At 42.1% G+C, this 21,074-nt stretch overlaps 3 protein-coding genes across 4 annotated transcripts; 2 read left to right on the forward strand and 1 right to left on the reverse strand.

The window, feature by feature from the left end:
• Positions 1–285: 285 nt before the first annotated feature.
• On the forward strand, positions 286–5,383 carry LOC102775737 (SOSS complex subunit C-like). Its single transcript, XM_006795571.3, has 4 exons — positions 286–588; positions 3,048–3,144; positions 4,135–4,222; positions 4,989–5,383. The coding sequence occupies exons 1-4, from the start codon at positions 564–566 to the stop codon at positions 5,085–5,087; spliced, it is 309 nt and encodes a 102-aa protein (XP_006795634.1). The 5' UTR covers positions 286–563; the 3' UTR covers positions 5,088–5,383.
• Positions 5,384–5,481: 98 nt separating this feature from the next.
• kiaa1958 (KIAA1958 ortholog) lies at positions 5,482–9,047 on the reverse strand. Of its 2 annotated transcripts, XM_006795570.3 has the most exons (6): positions 8,877–9,047; positions 7,675–7,984; positions 6,725–7,202; positions 6,461–6,640; positions 6,154–6,345; positions 5,482–6,070 (listed from the first exon to the last, which is right to left on the reverse strand). In XM_006795570.3, exons 2-6 carry the CDS (start codon positions 7,975–7,977, stop codon positions 5,763–5,765), a joined length of 1,461 nt encoding a protein of 486 aa, XP_006795633.2. In that variant the 5' UTR covers positions 7,978–7,984; positions 8,877–9,047; the 3' UTR covers positions 5,482–5,762. The 2 variants fall into 2 exon arrangements, with proteins under 2 accessions (XP_006795633.2, XP_035765731.2); XM_035909838.2 differs by having other exon boundaries at positions 6,461–7,202.
• An 812-nt stretch (positions 9,048–9,859) lies between these two features.
• On the forward strand, positions 9,860–19,165 carry LOC102799886 (sorting nexin-18-like). The gene is made up of 4 exons (XM_006795569.3): positions 9,860–11,180; positions 11,506–11,799; positions 12,082–12,464; positions 17,493–19,165. The coding sequence occupies exons 1-4, from the start codon at positions 10,459–10,461 to the stop codon at positions 17,717–17,719; spliced, it is 1,626 nt and encodes a 541-aa protein (XP_006795632.1). The 5' UTR covers positions 9,860–10,458; the 3' UTR covers positions 17,720–19,165.
• The last annotated feature ends 1,909 nt before the right edge of the window (positions 19,166–21,074 follow it).

Consider the following 21,074-nt stretch of genomic DNA (forward strand, 5'->3'; position numbering starts at 1 on the left):
CCAAATTCTTATTTAAATATAAAGAAATCAATTAGTTATTTTTTATTTATTTATATATATATATATATATATATTAAAAAACAAAAACGAAACAAATATCTAGATTTTTATCACTGTTTATCTTAATGATTTTATTTTTGTCTTTTATTTATTTAAATTTCTCTATCTTACTTTTATACATGTTGTTGTTTTTGTAAATTGTAAATAAAGACCAAGGTTTTTTGGTTGCTTTTTTTAGATTTCCTGAATAAAGGCAGAGTGGGTCCTCTTTCCTTTACAGTCTTTTGTAATTGTGAAACCGGTACACGCGTTTAAGAAACAAAAATGTGGTGAAGCACAGGCACACAGTCGAGAGTTTTATCGTCTGTTACAAAGACACTTGCTGAGGTGTCCATCACCAAGTCCTCCTGTATGGTCTATTCTCTCTAACTAACTTTTATTAATCACCGTTGAGGACTTTTACCGAAGACCAATTTCCAGTAGCGTCGAAACAATCGCAGCGGGAAGGAAACACCAGTTTGGTTTTTTTTGGTGTCCGCTGTTGACCTCTCTGACTCTCTGAGATGACTACTAATCCTCCAGGACAAGGTAATTCATTTGTTTTGGGTCATTAAAGTTCTTGAGAATCGGCTGCTGAATACAGGGGCGTAGCTACCAGCTCTGGATACCCTGAAACAGCCCCCTCCATGAGGGAGGAATAGGGCAACAACCTCCACGAATGGGAACCGGATTTATCAGTTAACTTAGACCAAAACTTCTGGTCTCAGATATGCTTAAAAACCTTTCATTTAATTAGAAATCCCAGTCTTCAATTAATTTAATACAAAATACTACATAGAGTGCACTATACAGGTCATCGGATGTTCAAGATGGGCTTTACGTCTACCAACAACTGCTCACACTGTCAAACCAATACACCGGACAATTATATCCACGCTCTTTGGTTCTGTCCACCAGTTCAAAAGTTTTGGTGCGAGATATGTGAAGATCAAAGTGTCTGAAATGTAACATTCCAACTTCCCCTTTAGTGTTTGTTGGGCAGCTTAGATTATGTCACTACAGAAAAGAATATAGCCCATATGGTTTTCACTGCCCTATGCATAACCAAGAAAACAGTCTGTATGAACTGGAAAAATAAAAATAATCTTAATTCTAACCAATATAGAAATTATCTAATAGGTTACATTAGTCTTGATACAGCCTCTGCCACCACATCAGATCAATTGCTCTGGGCTCCTTTGATCAGCTCCATCACCTAGTGGGGCAGGTAGCTCCATGCTCCCCTGGGTTTTAAATGCACCTTAGAACACACATGCATCAACACTACAAATATGAGCGGGCGGAGGGAGGTTTGGAGTCTTCACACACCCCCGTTCTCTGCGGCCTGCGGGAGCGGGGGGCTAGGAGGAGGAGTTGGCCGTCCGATTGGGGTCTGGAATGTGGGGCCTCCCTGCTGCTGCGGAGTCGGGGTGGTCTGCTTCTCCCCACCCCAGGGAAAAGGGTAACACTACCTGGGTCTGGGTGCAGTTTCCCTCTCCAGGGGCAAGGGTACCTAGACCTGGGGCTTAGAGTACGCTTGGAGAGTGTGATTGTGTGTACAGTGTCTCTCTATGTCTGTCTCCACGTCGGGTGAGTGTTGAGTAATTGCATATGAGAGCATGAGGGTGGAAATGGATGTTTGTATCTGTGTGTGCCTGTTTGTCTGTGTCTATATGTCAGGTGGGGTATCAGACGCCACCTCTCTGGGGACATCTCAGGCCCTCCATGCTATGGAGGCCTATCTCCCCCCACCACTCCCCCTGCCAGTGGCAGACGCCCTCAGACATCGGTGCGTTGGTGGTTCTTTGTGTCCAGGGATGGGCGTCCAGGTACCCACCGGCTCACTCCTGGTGGCTGCTTGTCGGAGCCTGGGGCTCGCTCTGGCTCCTTCGGGGGTGGGGTGCCCTCAGCCTCTTGGCCTGGGGCTCGGTCACTCTGGCACAGCTGGCTGCCGGCGGAGCTCACGGGCACGTCACTGCAACCCCCCCTGGCTTCTGCTCCGTGGCTGCTGAGCGACCCCTCATCTGGGACTCTCCTCAGCTCTTTCTGGGACAGTGGCACGGCTGCCCCTCTGTTGGTCTTCCTTGGTCTCCTTTGCTCTTGGGGCCTCTGGATGTCTGGAGCCTTGATCTCCTCCATGCCTGCTTCATGCCCAGGAGGACGGGGCTATGGCCCCCCACACCCTCTAGCAGATCATTACATGAAGGAACCTTTTAAAAACAAGCGCGTCCATGCTCACAGGTGTACACACGGGTGCTCACACACACAAACTACACACTTTTTGGCTCCTACCTCAAAGCACACTGTGCGCTGTCGATCTTACGTGCTGCACAATAATGTTTAATATTTACTATTTACTGTTATATTCACATAGATCATCGTGATGATGTTTTTTTTTATATTGCTCTCTTTTTCTTTGTTTGTTTTCTCTTTTTTCTTTTTCAACAGGTGATCCAGGAGACTGATATATGCATTTTTTGTCTGTTTGTTTTGTTTGTTTTTGGTTTTTGCCCTTTATCACCGTCCCTCTTCCTCACTCTTTTTCTTTCCCTCTTTCTTTCTCCCTTTTCTTTTCTCCAGTCAAGTCTGTCCCGTGTTCAGCAAATGAAAACAAAATAAACAATAAAAGCAAAGGTGAATCAAATAGACCAATACGGCAAGGCTGGGATGGTCCATTTGGTAAAGTAAATCCATTGGGTGTCTTTCTTTGCCTTTAGACAACAATTCTGATGGCAAAAGAACCAAACGGGACAGGCAAAAAAAAAAGAACCTCCACGATCACAAGAATCATTTTTATTGTGTTTTCTAGTAAATCTTGCTATAAATAAGATCCTAAAAAATTGCATTGAACCCTACCGGTACTCTAAGCTTAGTAGTAACTGGTAAATAATCTTAAACAATGTTTAGCTTAATCTTTTTGGATGTTTATTCAACATTCAATTATAATTACCCAAAAACGTGGCCATTATTAGCTGTCCCTTACTCTCTTTTTTTTTTTTGTAATACAGCCTTCCCAAACAAGACCCGGGTGGCTATATTGGCAGAGCTGGAAAAGGAAAGGAGGCGACTGATGCAGAGTCAGTCCATGAATACTCCTGGAGCCAGGTAGGCGTAGTACAGCATAATCCAAGTAACAGAAGGGGGGATATTAAGTCTGTGTGTAAAGCTTACCTGGGACATTAGTATGTGTCATGATCTGATGTCCTCGTGTTGGCATTGGTCCTACAACATCATAATTACTGTTGCACATGGACCATCAACTACAACAGTGATGCAAAAACATGAAAGAAGTCATCCGAGGACAGGACACACGTAAGTTATGAAGGTAACTTTGGTTCTGTGAATTCCCAGACATCAAGTTGGATATGTCTCCTTGCACTGCATGCAGGTTGAGATACCATGTTATAGCCAACATCCAGTCTCTAGGAAGCTTCTTGAGCCGAGATGTTCCGAGTGAGCAGCATGACTGGCAGTTTCCCGGGAATTCACAGAACCATATTTACCTCTTTCAGTTTAAATCCCACCTCCCTGCCAGTAGCATTAAGCAAGATGGCTGGCTTGTACCTGCAGAGCAATAAGGAGCAACAGCTGGACTCTGTTGTACAGATTTCCCCTAGTGAAACACGTTTCATTGCCATCCGAGATGTGGAGAGACTCCTGACAAATGTGGCAAATAACATCTGAGGGAACAGGTGTGCTCACCACTCCATACGCTTATTTTATTGTAAACAGTCCAGTGGGAAAGTCGATTTCTTTGGGACACAGCTTTTCCCCTGTTGTTTCAGTTATAACATATTAAGAGATGCTCCGAGTGTGTAAAGCTCTGTGCTGCTTCAAATCCTGAAGCCTGACTTTAATGCCCTCATTATTATGACAAGGCGCCAGTTGCCTTTTTCTTCTCTAATGTTATGACTTCACAACAATGTGACTGGACATTTGCAGCGATGGTCCTGGAACAATAATTATGATGATGTTAGAACACCAACATATAACCTGTCATTAGTCAAGCTTAAAGGGCCGAGTTCAGGCAGAACAAAAAAGACTTTGGTCATTTCCACATGCTTCCATGCCATCTTTTTCCCTTCAACACTGTAGCATCTCGCTGGCCCGGCCCAGTGTTAAGGACTTCAGGGACAACGCAGAACAGCAGCACATCGCTGCGCAGCAGAAAGCTGCCTTGCAGGTAAGACACAGGAAACGCTACTAGATGTGCAACCACATTCAATAATAATTAAATAAACCAACCCTGTGATTACCCCTCCTCATTATGAATCTTACAGTGATTACAAGCAATCCTTCACAGCATACATTTGATAGGAGCCCAACTAATACTGGATTTATTTTTTATTTTTTTAGGTGTGTGTGTGTGGGGGGGGCGTTCCAGTCATTTATTTTACAAGTTTACTGCTTGACTCCACATCACTGTGTCCTCAGCTGTGATTACAGTTACAGTGATTACAGCTGGTGCTGAGAGTGTCAGAGCTAATCTGCTGGATAAACAAATGCCAGATCCCACATCTGTGATCTGAAATCCCAAATATTTTTACTAAGTGCTGGTGAATTAATCATTGGTTCAGGCATGCTGTCTCAAAGCTGCCTGATAGATCTGAGGGCAGCATTTCTTGTAAATTACAGTTACAAGAAAATACCAATAAATACCAGCTGGGTATCACTTAGCAGTGCGTATGTGCTAATGTAGATTAGAGGTTTCAAGGCAACTGGATTTAAAAATCAGCTGCATTTAATCCTCCTTCTATATCATTAACAGTGGGAAATAACTATGATTTGTTATCAGGCTGTCAATATAAATTCAACCTCAACAAGTTAACTGATAAAACGGAATAAATGAAAACGAAGATTCTTCATGTCATGCTGGTGGTGTGATTGCGTGTTTGGGTGGCCCTCTGCTGTCAAGCCTGTAGTTAACACCTTTATTTCTTTTCTTGCAGCATGCACATGCACATTCTTCAGGCTTCTTCATCACTCAGGACTCCTCATTTGGAAACCTCATCCTCCCAGTTCTTCCACGCCTGGAGCCCGAGTCATGACGTTTTACGTCCGATCTACCTTCTGGTGTGAGAGGCGCAGCTTTGGAACAACCTGGGCACACACCACGTCTGTCATCTTGGACAGCTGTTTGTGTTCGTAAATGATCTGGGGAGTGTTAAATGACCTCTCTTATATTTTCACGACTAAGAAAGCTGGTTGCTGATTTTTAGAAAACCCGCACAAAGGATCAGAAGACTGTTCTACATGGCCGTGAAACATTGCAGTAAAGGTTATATTTCAACTGTTTTCATTCTGCTGTGGATAATAAAAATGTTGCATACATTAAAGATGATAACAGGAGTGCTTCTGGTCTCTAATACACCCACTGATGTTCTTTGAGGGTGAAAGATATCAATTTAATAAATGGAGGAAAAAATATTTTTTGTGGTTTATTGTAAAACAGCCATAAGAAACACATTTTTTAGAACCTGATGAATTCTGAGCAGCTGAATCTGCCGTGAAAGTCAACAAGTGTCAGTTTCATAATCACACAAGACACTAGACAGGAAGCACCCATGATGGTTGGAATACAATCGACATACGATTTGAAGTCAATTATGTTAAAAATCCTAAAGTGGTATTTTTCTCTCATTTTTTTTTTTTGTTATACATAAAGTATGCAGACGTTTTGTAGGCCTGTGCCTCAGGCAGAGCGAGCACCATACATGAAACTGTCACTTTGACACAATGGGCAACAGTTCTCCTTTTGTCTTCATTGTTTTGATCTTGGCCTTAATGGTGTCGTCCATCGCCTGCCGGCAGCGGTGGGCGTAGTGTGCCAGCGTCTCCTCCTTCTCATCCCATGGTGCCAGTGCGTGAAAAACCTCTGGAGCAGCCAGGCTGAGCTCTGCTATGGCCGCCGTGCGAGAGATTGTGTTGCGGTCCACACCGATGCGGTCAAACGCCACCTTCATGGAGACGCTGCGGCGAAACTCCTGGAGGGCAGCCATATAGCGTGCTATCACACCCACCACGTTTTTCACTACCAATAAAAACAAAAAAGCAATGTTTAGCACAGTGAGTACTCTGTGACACATTTATCAGAGTGTGTCTATGTGTCCTTACTCCTGACTCGAGTGTTTTCTCCATCCCGGCTCCTCTTGCTCTTCGGGGTCCGATGGCGCTCTAGAGGATGAAGCTCCACTTCCTCAAATGAGTCAAACAGCGTTGGCAAATCAAACCCAGCTGCATCATCAGAGGACGCCATGTGTGAGCTTCCAGGTTCCATCTGAGTGGAACATCGAGGCCACCTCTTCTCTAGAAGAAAGAAAGAGAAGGATGAGGACTGAAGATTTTGAGAAACCAACTAACTCGAGTTCAGTGAACGTGATTTTTGTGTAAGGTTACAAACGGCACAGATTCGTGAGCTTACCGGGGCGCAGTTTGTCCTGCAGAAAGTCACAGATGAGTTCAGCTTTCTTCGTGAGTTCATGTTGCAGCAGCTCTTTGTCCTGCTTCAAATTGGAGATCATCTCTGTCATTTGTTGGTTTCGGCTGCGTTCTGCCAAGAGTAATGCTCGCAGCTTCTCCAGCTCACTCTCGTCTTCTTCAGCTTTACAGACGCACAAAAAAATTACAAACAAAAACAACGTTATGTTTTGTTCCCCTGACGGCATGAAAACATGCGAGCTGGTACCTGTGTTCTTCTCTGTAGTCTCTGTGGCAGAGCTGCATCGCTCAGCCTGCTCTGTGGTCCCTGCTGTGCAGCTGCCTCCTCTTAGTACCTCCATCTCTGGATCCATCGATCCCTCACACCCCACATGTTGTCCATGCTGGGGCTGGCAAGATGAAAGAGCCTTTTTTGGCCACAGTGTTTGTGTGATTTGAGAGTATGTGTTTGGTGCCTGATGAGTCTGTAAAACACAGACCGGGTCTGTCTCTGCGAGCCCAGTGTCATCGTCTTCTGCTGGGGCGGATTCCTGTTTGACCTTCTTTGCCGCGATGGCTCCTCCCTGGGCCCTGCCTCTTTTCCTAGATGGCCGGGGCTCATAGTCGCCATCCTCATCTGTGGCTGATGAATCACATGCAGCAATGTCAAAAAGCCGACCACTGAACTCCTCGCCCTCTGATGCCGCTTCACTATAGGAGAGGTCACATGATGTTCTCACTGCAATCTGAACATTTAGAAAGAGGTGATGTCCAACTGTACAACCTTATAATCCAGTACATAATTGTCTCTATAGCTTTACTGACAACTGTACAATTCATTTTCATGTAAGTCACCAGTTTACATCAAATTAAGCCTTAAAATTATGCATAACTTTCATGAAATCCGTGGACTGTAACTTAAAGATGGCTTGTAACCACATAGCTTCCACGTTCCAAAAACAAAGCCACTGTAAAAGTGATTTAAGAGTGCATTGTTTCACCAAAAATCCAACATAAAAGTAAGGCTGCAGGGATTTTCCAGTCTTGCCTGGGTTTAATCATATGTTGACAGACAAAGTATTAAAGGCTCATGAACCCACATGCTGATTATACACTGGCCCTAAGCTTATGTGAATTTGTCAGTAACCCAATTCTTTGCACATTTGCACATCCCTGTGTCATTTCAGACAATACCAGCACCTCACATCTTTACCTCACCTTACTGGTTGGACGACCTCCAGCAAACCTCTCCTGGCCTTGTCTGGTACTGGCTGAGCCACCACAAGTGTTTGCATTTTCACCAAGGGGCCAGTGGTAGGCGTGTCCAGCCCCACAGCCCCACACAGCAATGGGGACGCTGCCACCGTGCGGACCAGATTCAGCTGTCAGCACATTGCTGTAGGAGCCACGGGTGATGTGCTGCAAGCTGGGGAGGAGGTTGCAGATGGTGCCGTGGCTGTGAGCCCAGCGGACGAGTTTACACAAACTGTTCGAGGTGGTTTGAACCAGGCTGGACATCATAGGATGTCTAAAACAGAGAGCGAGAACATGGTGTTAGAAACACTTTAATATTATTTATTTGTATCTGTTGCTAATATCACTGGCATCATAGATAACAACTGCTTCCATCAGCTGCCTTTGCTGTTATCTTTCTTTCCTTTGATGCTGATGCCACAAGTTTTTTTAATAATTACTCAAGGAAATTCACATTTACAGGCGGTGCAAGTCTTGATTTGATCCATCTTAATTTTCAGCCACGTGTGACCTAAACTGAGTCCTAAGAACAGCTTCTCATATTAGAGGCTCAAGATTTATTTTTCAGTTTTTTGTGTTTTTGACTTTCTTCAATTTTAGGGTTTACATTATGCAAAATGTTTCATGTTCTTGTATATAAACTGGCGATTTAAAAATATATATATTACTGTCTTCACTTTAGCAGACAAAGGTGATTTTAGCTTATTTTTAATGCATGTTTACCACAAATGACCACATCTAATCTGTTAGTGTTTTTCCCCTTTTCTCCACTTTAAATTACCCTCAAAGAGGACTTGTTGCTTTGCAAGTCCTATCGTGCAACAGCTGTATACTACACTTCGTAACATGCAGCTGCTGCAATACTAAATCCCCTGATTTAGTTTACCATGGTAAAGATTACAGTCACATATTTATGAAGGCAAAACTTTCCAATTCATAAAAATAAATCTTGTCGGTTACAAGACGCCTAATTGTAGCTACAGCAAATGAACTGTAAAAACAGAGTGTCCTTCAGTTTCCTGTTAAAAACAATTTATATTTTATTTAAACTGGCATAATTCATCAATTTATCTTCCTCTCGATCAAATCTGTCCACGGGCAAATCCTAATTTAACAGACACAGGAAAACAAAGCACCAACAGCACATCCACATGCCTCATAATTACCTTTAAAAAAAGAAATCTAAATTAAACCAGGTCCATGCAGGTTTCACATAATCTGACTGTCCTCATTTATTCCGCAGCTGCCTGCAGTAAGCCAAAGCAACTCTCGGGTCTTATGTGCTGACGCGAAACACGCTTGATTAAAAATAATAATAAAAAATGTCCAGCTTTTGTTTAATTATTATCTTCTTTGTCCGGTAGGTTTAATATCGTCACAGTTGAATGAAAGGGTTGGTTTACTGCCAGCAAGTGGACGGGAGGATGAACTGTGCTCTGCTTTCAGTGGGCGATGAAACAGCGACCTCTAGTGGGCAGAGTGGGATATTAATAAAGTACTATAATATATATCCTGCACATGCATATTATTTTTATTTTATTTTTGTTTTGATACAATTTAAATTATAAGAGGATGAGAAATAAAATATCCCATTCATCCATAGATTGTAAGACGTGTTAAAAAACATTTAATATTTGTTTTGCCGGGTTAAAACATGTTTTTACCTATTTATATATAGTTATTTGTCTCCCTGAAACCCCACTTAAAAGCATTTTCACAGCAGCATAAGCAGCCAAACAAGTTGTGCTGTCACAAAAAAAATCTTCTCAGATTACAAATCAAGCGAACAGAAACTTTCAGCATGTCAAATTGATGCGAACACATCGTTCCTGCCCGGTGAAGCTGAAACATCCAGGAACTTGATGCAGACTTTACTTTAAAACACAAACAGTATTTTATTTTTAACTTTTTATCAAAGCCCAAATTAACTTTTAACGTTTAAAGTGTGTATTTTTAGCATCTTGAAGAGTGACTAGCGAATTTCTCTAATTAACATAAGGCTTATTAGCCCGAGACCAGTTCAAAGATTACGTGCAATGACGTCATAGCCCATAAAGCAGGTTTACTGGGCCAGTTAATCTAACATACCCCGCTTGATGTGGATTGTTCCGTGTCTGGTTCAATGAGTGTATAAAAGCTGGAAGTTTTTTGGTTTTTAAAAGTTATTGGTCCGACTGCAGAGACTTGACTGAACTTGTTCCTGGCTCCACCCTCCGTTAGTCAGCCTGTGTAACTACGTGTTAGTGCTGGTGCCTTTAACTTACAAGCATCTTGGAGAGAGGAGGGGAAAAAAGAGGACTTTCCCCCCGGCTTTTATCTTGGGGAAAGACGGCTATCCTGCCGTCGCAAGTTTGTTGGCTTTAAACTTGAATAGCCGGCGTCTTTCCGTAAGGGAGAAAAAAGGACAGGGTTTGAATGCGTTTTCGGACTTGGATTAAGTTGGGCATGGAAACTAATGATATTTGAACCCGTGGAAAGGAGAGAGAGGAGGTGGGTGTCGGATACAGGACTACTTTTGCTTGTCCGTCTTATTCTTTTGCGCGTGGATCACAGATACAAGCGTGTTTAATTTGGTCAAAGGTGAAATGGTTTGGGTTTTTTCTTTATCATAAAACTTCCTAAATCTGATTAAAGCTGCACAGATCCTAAAGGTTTAATCGTGCTGGAAGACATAACATTTTCGAGGAAGCTTTGAGAATTAGAACCAGAAATATATATTTATAAATATATTGCAGCAGTATTGAAATTATGGCGCTGAAGGCCAAAGTGTTGTACGATTTCCACTCTGAAAATCCAGGAGAGATCTCCATAGCAGAGAATGAGGTGGTGACTCTGTTTAGCGAGGAGGAGCTGGAGGGTTGGCTGGAGGGGGAGAACAGCAGGGGGGAGGCTGGCCTCTTCCCTGCCTCTTATGTTGAGATCATCAGAGACCACATCACCTCCAACAACAATGGCTTCTCCTTGACTCAAACCCAAGTCCAGACCTCCTACACATCCTCTCAGCCTCACAGGGGATTTGGGGCTGATAGCAGCAGCTTCCACACTAGCCAGGGCAGCGATGATGACTGGGATGACGAGTGGGACGACAGCTCTCCTGTGGCCAATGTCCCTCAGGGTCTCAGCAGCAGCCCTCCTTTGCACCCAGTTGCCACCTCCCTGCCGGGCCGTGGGAGCTCCCAGCAGCAGCAGGCCAAGAGTTCAGCCACAGTGGGGAGGAACCTGAACAGGTTCTCCACCTTCGTCAAGTCCGGAGGGGAGGCCTTCCTGCTAGGGGAGGCGTCAGCTTTTGTGAGAGATGGAGACAGGATCTGTGTGGTGATGGGGAAGCATGGACCCGAGTGGCAGGAGGACCCTTATCCGTTCACGTGCACCATTGACGACCCCACCAAGCAAACAAAGTTCAAAGGGATGAAGAGCTACATGTCATATGGCCTTACTCCAACGCACACCAATGTCCAAGTCAACCGCAGGTATGTATCGTCTTCCCTTTTCTCCACTTTTCAGATTTTTACTGCGGTTTACGAAATGTTAAAAACAGAGCTGTGGATTTTTGCCATCTGGAGCCTTCTCTTGTTTCCTCTCTGAGGTTCCCTCAACAGCTTTCACATTGTTTCCATGTCCCTGTGTCTGTCAGTTGAACTACACTCAAATTCCCTCAGGGCTTGTTGGGAAAAGATTCCTGCACTTCCCCTCCATTTATCTTTTTCACTCCATCTCACTACATGCTCCTGGCATTTACCTTACCTCACTTATTCAACCAGTCCCAATTTCTCTTCTCTCCACTCCTTCCTGCAGGTATAAACACTTTGACTGGCTCTACGGTCGGCTCGTGGAGCGCTTCCCTGTCATCTCAGTGCCCCACCTGCCAGAGAAGCAGGCAACGGGCCGCTTCGAGGAGGACTTCCTCTCCAAGAGGAGGAAGGGTCTGATCTGGTGGATGAACCACATGACAAGCCATCCTGTGCTGGCGCACTGTGACGTTTTCCAGCATTTCCTGACTTGTGGGGCGGATGAGAAGGCATGGAAGCAGGGAAAGAGGAAGGCAGAGAGGGACGAGCTGGTCGGGGCCAATTTCTTCCTCACAATCAGGTAGGAGTCTGAGAATTGGTCTTTATTAAGATGCACATAGCATTTTGGGAAATGACAAAGTTTTTTGTCAGGTTCTTTTTAATAGTGTTAAGTTTAGCTGAAAGATATTTGACCTTGTATAGAGAACTAATATTATAAACTACGTTCTTTGCTCTGTTTTAACAACTTGGAGTTGAAGGCCTTTAAAAATAGGGTGTGCTAGATAGTGAGCAAAAGATAAGCAGTAGAAAAAATAGCTTCAAGATTTAAAATGACAATCTTCCCCTTTCTTTTTTCCATCAGCCCCCCGTCTGTACCTCTGGACCTGCAGGAAGTCGAGAGCAAGATTGAAGGCTTCAAAACATTCACCAAGAAGATGGACGAGAACATCATAGTCGTGAACACCAGCATCAACGAGTTCGGCCGCAAACAAATATCGGGGTTCAAAAAAGAGTACCAGAAGGTCGGACAGTCCTTCAAACTCCTGGCCCAGGCTTTCGAGCTGGACCAGCAGGTCTACTCAGTGGGTTTGAACAAGGCCATTTCCTACACGGGGGAGTCTTACGAGGCAATAGGAGAGTATTTTGCTGATCAGCCGCGGCAGGACCTGGACCTCATTTCCGACCTGCTGGACATCTACAAAGGACACCTGGCCAACTTCCCTGACATCATCCATGTGCAGAAAGGTGGGAGAATATCTTTTTCTTCATGTTGGTAAAAAAATTCAGCTCTGCAGTCTTAGAGCACAAATGTAAAGGAAAGATGTTGAGCACATTTTTATGCAGGGCTAACGTTTTAATACTGCTTAAATATGTTAAAATACTTTCTTGGGAACATAAATTGTAATTAGTAACAAACCAATTATGAAAAATCAAAAAACACCAACAATTTTAGAGGAAAGGAAACAGACTCGGCACCAAGTATGTAGGGAAGCTTTTAACTGGCGTTTAAAGAAAAATAATAAAATGAATTATATGCGTCTAAATGCTTCTAGCATGTCTGCTAATCATGCAGACATACAAAGACCCAGATTCTGACTGTATCCCAACCAAGAGAAACATCTGTTTTCATTTAGTGAAGAGCTGTGTCAATCTGCGTAGAAAACTGAAACCCGTGGTCCATTGTAACACTGTGCGAGGGCCTGTATTTGCTCATTTTGAAAACACACACACATTTACAAAGCAGGAGTTGGCTTATTAGTTCCCTGCAGGTTGGGAGGAGGGAGTTTCTCCTGGCACGCAGAGTCCAGACGTTTGCCAGACCGAGAGACACTGTTTCTATGGTCCGCTGAACTCTGTTCTCCAGATACAATCCCAGCTCCCAACTGTGGAACGAGCCTGAATTGCAATAGTCCGTGTGACTGACAGGGCTTCACCTCCTTTCCTGTTGACAAATAACAAGCACATTGTTTTATGCCTTGCAAAGCCCATTTTCTTACTAACTCACTGTTTTTTTCCTGTTAAGTTTTTCATGCCAAAGTTTCTCTCCACAGAGCATCATTGGTTCGGGGTATTTTATATAAAATGGGACGCCAAATAAAAACCAGTTAAACCAGTAAAACACATTTAAGTTAAATTATAACCAAATTGATTAAAATCTCGGAAAGAAAGGCCAATGTAATTTAAACATTTCAGGTGATCTCCCACAAAGTAGTGACATAATTCTGGGGCACCGGCGTGGGTTTCATCACTGAAAACACTGACTGGCAACATTTTTTTGTCCTTTTCATACAAAGTGTTGATTCTGTTTATTCATGGTCGGTAGCTTCAAGTGGACTTACAGAGCTCAACAGTGACTGCCCACTTTTTTAAGACCTCCACTTCCAGTAGTGAATTTCTCATTCATTTTGTCCACTGATGTTTCAGAAAATTATTACATTTTATATACATTTAAGCCTTCAAGTGAGCCAGCCAGCTACAAGCCAGATCATAACCATGAAATCATTTGATTTGGATCCAAAATATAAAGCAAAATGAAAGTCTACTCAGGTTTCTTCAGTTTTGTGCTCACTAATTGACCTGATGTGTATGGGTTTAAACATTTCAGTGGTAACAGAAACCTCTATGGTTTTCCTACCCTTGATGTCAGTAAGAAGGTATATCCTCTTCTAGTTTTCAGCAATCTAAAATTAGATTCTATCCTGCTGTAAACGAAATTATAACCCTAATTATAACACATCCAAAGAAAATGACTAACACAACTATAAAATAGACACAGCATGCAGAAGAATTTGTAAGCCTTTACAATAAGCACTCTCAGACTTTTGTAATCATCTCTGCTGGTGTTAGAAAGGGTCAGTATCCGGTGAGTAACATCCTTCAACCATCGACCATACTGCAGAGTCGACACTGCTGCTGGGGTTGTGAAATAACTTAGATTCGCATAAGATGACTGGCTTAGTTCACGAGGCATCTGATTTGATAAAGAAATAGGCAAGAAGGAAAACAGGACTCCAGAGGGTTTGCATTTCCAGACACATCAGGCTTCATTTCTTTCTCAGCAGCAGCAGCTCCACATTCCACTAATTTCTATCAGTCTCATATTGTGTCATTTTTCTACACTTTCTCCAGTAATGGCTAAATTAGAAAACATATAAAGTGGCAGCTGTAACACCTCATGTTTGACTGCTTTGTTGAACTACATATGTCACTTACGGTGACAGTCATCTATGCCAGCTCAGACTTTTAAGTCCAAAGGCTACATCTGATTTGAATGAGTGGGAATTCCTGGGCCTCTTGTACTCTGTTGCCCTGGGACTACAGGAATCCAAAATGGAGCGGTCTCAGGATTACATTCCCCTCCTCCTCTTTTTTTGTTCCCCCCTTTTCCTGTTTCCTCCTGTTGGTTAAAGAAAAATAGGAAGAAGAAGAAGAAGAAGAAGAGGGGAGGTGAATGTATGAGGGGGTAAGGAGAGTTACAGAGCTTTACAAGATTTCCTACCAGCATAACAGTACAAGAGTTCAAATTATAGCTCAGTAATCCCCTTGGCAGGGAGGAGAGCAAAGTCCGAGTTTTTTTTTTTCTTCACTGTGGTGGCAAACTTTTGCTTCTGATCTTTGTGAGATAGAGAGAAGGAGAAACTAGGTCAGCACGTTCAAGATCAGCTTCCTCGCAATTTCCTCCACATTCATGTGAGTTAGTCCTTCACTCTGAGATCCCTCTTTGTTGGTCATGTCTGTCTGGACTGTACAGCCTCCCCCCCAAAGCTTGAGTCACTCTAAACACTGTGAGTCATAAGTGGGTGATGGATATCTTCAAAGAAATCTGGAAAAGGTTTGCAACAATCAGCACATTTCTGCAGGTTTCTCAACATGTCCTGATTTGATGTAATCCAGTTATGACCTCGTGAATTTTGTATTGCACAAGTTCCTTTTGTAGAATTGTGTTTTAATTATTTGTGTAGAAGTTCTAAAAAAAATCCCAGACTTCCTTGATTTGACTATTGAGTTTGACTTCCTCTTTCCTGTGCAGCCACCCTGATGTCACCAACTGCTTTGCGGACATTTATTTTGAAGTCTCAATTTTCTAATTTTGGCAAAAAACCAACTAAGTGTTGTCTCAGGGAGAAAACTGAACTCCTACGAGTGTCTTTTTTTTTTATCTGAGCAAAAAAAAACCAAAGTCAACCCACACAAGCTAAAGAGAGCACAACCATATAGCAAGCTGTGAACATGAATGGTTCTGTTGTTATCATCAAGTCCTGAGAATTGGTCAATGGGGGTGTAAAAGGGTATTTTTTTTATAATGGGGATTTTATATTGAAAAATAAATTCAAGTGGTGATATAACCTTAACCATATAAATTTTGTCCAATCAGAAGCCTAGGGGGCAAAAAGTTGCTAGGCAAAAAAAGGAGGAAAAAGAAAGTTCTGTGCAGGAGTCCTCCTGTTCCTTCCATTCATAATAAAGTCTTTGAGTTATCCAGTGGCTGCTTTAAAAAATGTCCTTGTTGTATTTTTCATTTCACAATGTGCCAAGTGTTTTCAGTTTGTGAAAGGTCTGGACTGCAGGAAGGCCAGTTGAGTGCTCTTCTAATGCAAAGCAATATTGCTGTAATGCATGGACAGTATGTAGTCTAGCATTGGCTTGCTGATATATGCAAGGCCTACCTTGAAAAACACTGCATTGTGTGGATAGGAGCATATGTTGCTCTAAAGCTGTATATACCTTTCAGCATTAATGCTGCTTTTCCAGATGTGCATGCTGCCAGTTCCACACACGCTAATGCATCCTCCATACCATCAGAGATGTAGGCTTTTTAAATGAACATTAATAAGAAGCGTCCAGAGAAGATGGCAGCGTTTTTGGATTATACTCGAATAAAGTTTTAACCTGTCTAATTTCAAGATCATTTTTTGAAGTGTCCTGAGCCCATGTGGTGATTTACATGACAATGCCATGGTCTCAGATTGTCTCATCCAATGTTTGTGAGTTTTTACTTTTAAATTTTGCACATTTAAACTTTGCATTTGGTTCTTGTTTAAACTGTTCTCTCCCTTAGTGTATTTACCCATTTCATTAGTTCTTAGTTGCTTTAGAGTAATTTTTTTCTCTCAGTGCTCCATCTTTTTGTGTCAAGTCTCCCGTATATTCATTCATATTTTCCACTTTTAGATATCTCACTTCCTGCTTTATTTTGAAAGTTAGTTTTATCCTTGTGCTTTGCTTTTAGTTCCCTTGTCTTGGCTCTGCAATTTAGTTCAGATGTCTTCTTCTCCCCAGCTGTCTGCACTTCCTCTAATCACCCTTCTGTTTATGTATAGTTGCTGTCTCCCCTTGTCCTTTGTCAGAGTGTCTGTTCCCCTTGGCCCATTGTGTTTCTTAGTAGTTTTTTGTTGTTGTTGTTGTTTTTTAAATGTTTTTAAATCCCCCCCAAAACTGGTCACGACAGACCGGTTACCCTCACTGAACCTGGTTCTGCCTGAGTTGAGGTTTTTCCTCATTAAAGGGAGTTTTTCCTTCCCTGTGTCACCAAAGCGCTTGGTCAGCACGGGGTCATCTGATTGTTGGGATTGTTAGACAGACAGAGTGGCCTGTTTAAAACTGGCGACGATGTTGGCGTCAGACTCTGGGCCATGAGAGTTCGTGTTGGATGTAGTACTTCATTCTCACGCCTGTCTTTCTAAGCAGGAACAAAATTGCAGATATTAAGAATAACAAATGTATTGCAACAGTATTTTGCCTGCACCTACCATTACAGGAAATTGTCTCATGAAAAAAAACATTGCACATTATGATGTCAAAAAGGACATTAATGTGGCTTGCCATTAAGGCAAGGCATGTGTCTCTGGAGGCTCCATTTTTAGTGATCTGATAAATGGAGATAACAGTTTACGTGCCGGCCAAGAGCTAAAACCTAAAAACCCAAAAATATCTGTGTATCTGTTGCCACGACCTTTAGTGACTGTAACTTCAACTGTGCAAACTTAGATTATCTTATCAGCTATCTGTCACTGAAGTGTTCTTCTTTATCTGTGTAAAGAAAGGAAACCTGTTCTTGAGGTAATGTATTTTAAGATAGATGAATATCAAAGCAGAGTGTTGGTTAGCACTGTTGCCGCACAGCAAGAAGGATAGTTGTTAAATATTATTTCAGAAATAAATGTGTCAGGGTTTTATTTCCAACGTTGTCATGATCACAGAATATTTTTGAATACGTTTTTTTTTTTAGTTTTTTTTAAATTAACTTTTGAACTCAACGATATATTTTCCCAGGTGCGCTGACCAAGGTGAAAGACTGCCCAAAGAAGGAAGGTGAGCTCCACGACCGCTGCAACATCATTTCTTTCGCCACGCTGGCAGAAATCCAGCACTTCCACCGCACACGTGTACGGGACTTCCGCTCACAGATGCAGTACCACCTACGCCAGCAGATCAGCTTCTTCCAGAAGATCACGGCCAAGCTTGAGGACGCACTGCAGAGATATGACGATGACCAGTAGCACAAGAGTGAGACAAGGAAGAGAACAGACTACAAAGGCCTTAAAGAAATGGGTTGTGGTGGTGGTGTCATCCTCTCATAATCGAGAGCATCTTATTGTCCTTTAAAAGAAAAATCTTAATGTGATGATTCCTCGCTGTCTGGTAGGAGCATTGGAAGAAAAATACAGGCCATTTGACAACTTCTTGTATTATCTGAAGCTCTGATGAATGTACCATTAACAAGGATTTTGCTGACGCTCCAGACACATGTTGCAACTCAGCAGGATTGCAGCAGATATTTAAAACAGCTGCTCTCAGTATGACTGGAGCTGCGTTTGAGTCACAGTTTCAGGGTCACGTGACCGTCTCCACTGCCTCTTCATGGGAGCACTCGGTCGGGAAAGAACAATCAACAACAGCCCAAACAAAGACGGGAAAACTAACTAAATCGCTTGAACTGGATGTTTTAGTGCCTGAAAGATATAAATGTACTGATTTGTTTTAACTTGAATGACCTGCTCAGTATTGTTTTAACAAGACAGCGCATGAAAGGAAAGAGGGCACTGTCTACTTTCCAGAATCGGTTTCAAGTCTGGATTTCCATCACAGCTTGAAATCTGAGCTACCTGTGATGTCTGACTTCTTTCACATCACCCTCACCTTGTTTGCATTTGAAACGTTTTGTGGTTGAACATTTTCTCTTAAATGTTTTAATGGTGAAGCGGTACCGCAGTAATCTTAACTTCCAGATGTTTTATGAAAACCTAATGCTACATCTGTCACTCACCCAATTCAGGGTAAGGTTAAAAGCTCTTTCGAATGCCAGCTATTTCTGGCATGGAAACAGTAAACCGAGACCATGCAGGCAGTGATTGTGATTATAGCATATTTTACATGCTTTAGAGTGAAAGCTTTTTGTTTGAGAAACATGGCAGTCCTTGTGAAACTGATCAACTTGTACGTCTCAGACATGCATCACTAACAGACCAATTCTTTTAATGCTATTTGGGGTTGGCATTGTTCAAATACTAGACATAATAGCTTTTCAACTCCCTTCTAACACGCCACCAAAATATGATCACAATGCCTCACGTGTACTGATATAATGAGCCCGATTCACCCAGAAGCTCCTTGGATTTAATCAGCATTGAGTTGAAGGCTGAGGTCTCTGAGAGACAGTTAGGATTTGTTTAATATTACTTATATTTTCCTTAAAAATGCAGAAAACCCAGAGATACAGTTCAGTGGTGTTGGTTACAGGGGTTTAAAGTATCAGCCACTGTCAGTCTGAGTTGTGGTATCAGGTGTGACTTCATTCCTTTCCTGTGATTTCACTTTACAAAGTTTATAATGGGACAAACCACCATCCTGGTTGTTTTTTAGCTGTTCACTTGGATCGCTAGCAAAAGTGAAAGTGATATACTTTCAATATAACATGATGGGAGAAAATAAAAAATAAAAAATAAAAGCAGAATTTATTTCAGTTATGACTCTGTATTGTTGATTATTGGCATTTTTGCACAATATAAGCCCATTTTCTGCATATTTTAGGGTGTTTGTTTTGATGAATATTAATATATTTGTAATGATCACACACTATTCGGACAAAAGGTATTGTGCCACACTTCTTAATCTTTCATCTTTTTAGTGCCATGGGTGTATAGAATCAGTTACCTAGCCATTCAGCATGCCTTTGCAATCATTTGTGAAAGAATAAGATCACTGAATTAAAGTGCTGTAATAACATGTCACAGTTTCAAAAAAATATATCCATAATCAGCTGTACCCGCTGAAAAAAAATGACGGTTGAAAATCAGAGAAAAGCCTATGAAACATCCAGAGTTGTCACTGTAGATGCGCTTAGTCAGTGTTATTATTCTTGTGTTAAACTTTCAACTCAGTTTCATTTATATAGTCCCAAATCACAACACCAGTCACCTCAAGGCACTTTATATTGTAAAGTTAGGACCCTACAGTAATACAGAGAAAACTCAATCAAATGACCCCCTTTGAACGAGCACCTGGCGACTGTGGGAAGGGAAAACTCCCTTTCAACAGGAAGAAACCTCTGACAGAACCAGGCTCAGAGAGAGGCAGCCATCTGCTGCAGACGGTTGGGGGTGGTCACACATTTTAAACCCTTTATCAGGTGAGAAACAATGTTTGGTGACTTCACTGGACATAAATTAGCCTCGTTTCCCCTTCTCCAGGAGGCCATAGAACCACTTGGATGTTTCCTACCACCCACCTTACCATATGGTAATTTATGTGGCTGCTTCACTGACCTTGATTTGGACCGTGAAAATTACAAATGTGGAAATGTTATCAAAAAATAAAAAACTTGCAATATAGACCAAATTGAATTTCCAAACATTTCAACGAGTGACCTATAAAGGGTTATGCAAGGGTTCACGTAAGTCCAAATGATGTAAAGTTCATTATCAGAGGGTGAATATGAGGCTCCGCCCAAACTGATTTCCACGTGACCTCTGAATTGGAACAATGCAGGCTTGTTTATGCAGACACTACTGTATTGTTACCCACTACCTGTGATTCTTTGAATCAGGCTACCAAATGGTGTAACTTAAACTTCTCATCCATGGTTTCTACAGCTGTCCATGTTCCTTTTTCTGAAAGCCCGTGTAGCTTTCAGCTACACCAACACAGTTACTTCAGTATCAAAATTCAAATACAGTTAGATGGCTATAGAACAGAAAAAGGCAGAAAAGTACAGTCCACATTAACATTAAAACAGTAATCCATTACTTTACGTATTTACTCCCTGAAAAACGTGTAGCTGCACTTCTCTTTGCACTTTTGCTTTAATCACCCAAGATACATTAAGACAGAGTTAACCATGTGACATATGTGCATATCCACACTAATGACTGTGCTAAGGAGGGGACATATGTTGGCACTTTACTGTCACATTCTTGCCCGTTCATGGAGCAGGTTCATACTAAATATCTCCTCCCATCAGAAGTATGTTTCTTTACGCACATTACCTGACAGCTGTTGCACAAACAGGCATGAAAGAGCATGTTTGATTTGGTTTTTGTTTCTGTTCACTGATTATGCAAGACAAAAAAAAACATAACACAATTGGCATAATTGTTTGAGGAGTGCACTGAATTTACTGAATTACAGACCAAATCTAATGTGATTACAGTGATGTTACCCTTCCTAGAGAAAAGTCTCTCATCTCTTGTTTTCTCTGGTGAAGGGACCACTTCACTCCTTGCTATCTGACACCAGAGTTCAAAGACTGCAGATCAGGTTACTCCAACTGAAGGCCCTTCATTATTTAGACTGTCCTCTTTCTCCCCTCCACTCAGCCTTGATTTTACTTTGAAATTGTGCTTTGTTTAAAATGCG

This window comes from Neolamprologus brichardi, chromosome 7 (assembly GCF_056152115.1).
Source record: "Neolamprologus brichardi isolate AB-2024 chromosome 7, ASM5615211v1, whole genome shotgun sequence".
NCBI lineage: Eukaryota > Metazoa > Chordata > Actinopteri > Cichliformes > Cichlidae > Neolamprologus > Neolamprologus brichardi.

Bases quoted from the DNA above. Each gene is read 5' to 3' on its own strand.
- LOC102775737 (XM_006795571.3), top strand. From the start codon at position 564: ATGACTACTAATCCTCCAGGACAAG. The intron at 589-3,047 runs GTAATTCATTTG...TTTGTAATACAG, and splicing joins TACTAATCCTCCAGGACAAG to CCTTCCCAAACAAGACCCGG. The intron at 4,223-4,988 runs GTAAGACACAGG...CTTTTCTTGCAG, and splicing joins AGCAGAAAGCTGCCTTGCAG to CATGCACATGCACATTCTTC.
- kiaa1958 (XM_035909838.2), bottom strand. From the start codon at position 7,977: ATGATGTCCAGCCTGGTTCAAACCACCTCGAACAGTTTGTGTAAACTC. The intron at 6,346-6,460 runs GTAAGCTCACGA...TCTTTCTTCTAG, and splicing joins GCAGGACAAACTGCGCCCCG to AGAAGAGGTGGCCTCGATGT. The intron at 6,071-6,153 runs GTAAGGACACAT...TTTTATTGGTAG, and splicing joins AGAAAACACTCGAGTCAGGA to TGAAAAACGTGGTGGGTGTG.
- LOC102799886 (XM_006795569.3), top strand. From the start codon at position 10,459: ATGGCGCTGAAGGCCAAAGTGTTGTACGATTTCCACTCTGAAAATCCA. The intron at 11,181-11,505 runs GTATGTATCGTC...TCCTTCCTGCAG, and splicing joins AATGTCCAAGTCAACCGCAG to GTATAAACACTTTGACTGGC. The intron at 12,465-17,492 runs GTGGGAGAATAT...ATATTTTCCCAG, and splicing joins CATCATCCATGTGCAGAAAG to GTGCGCTGACCAAGGTGAAA.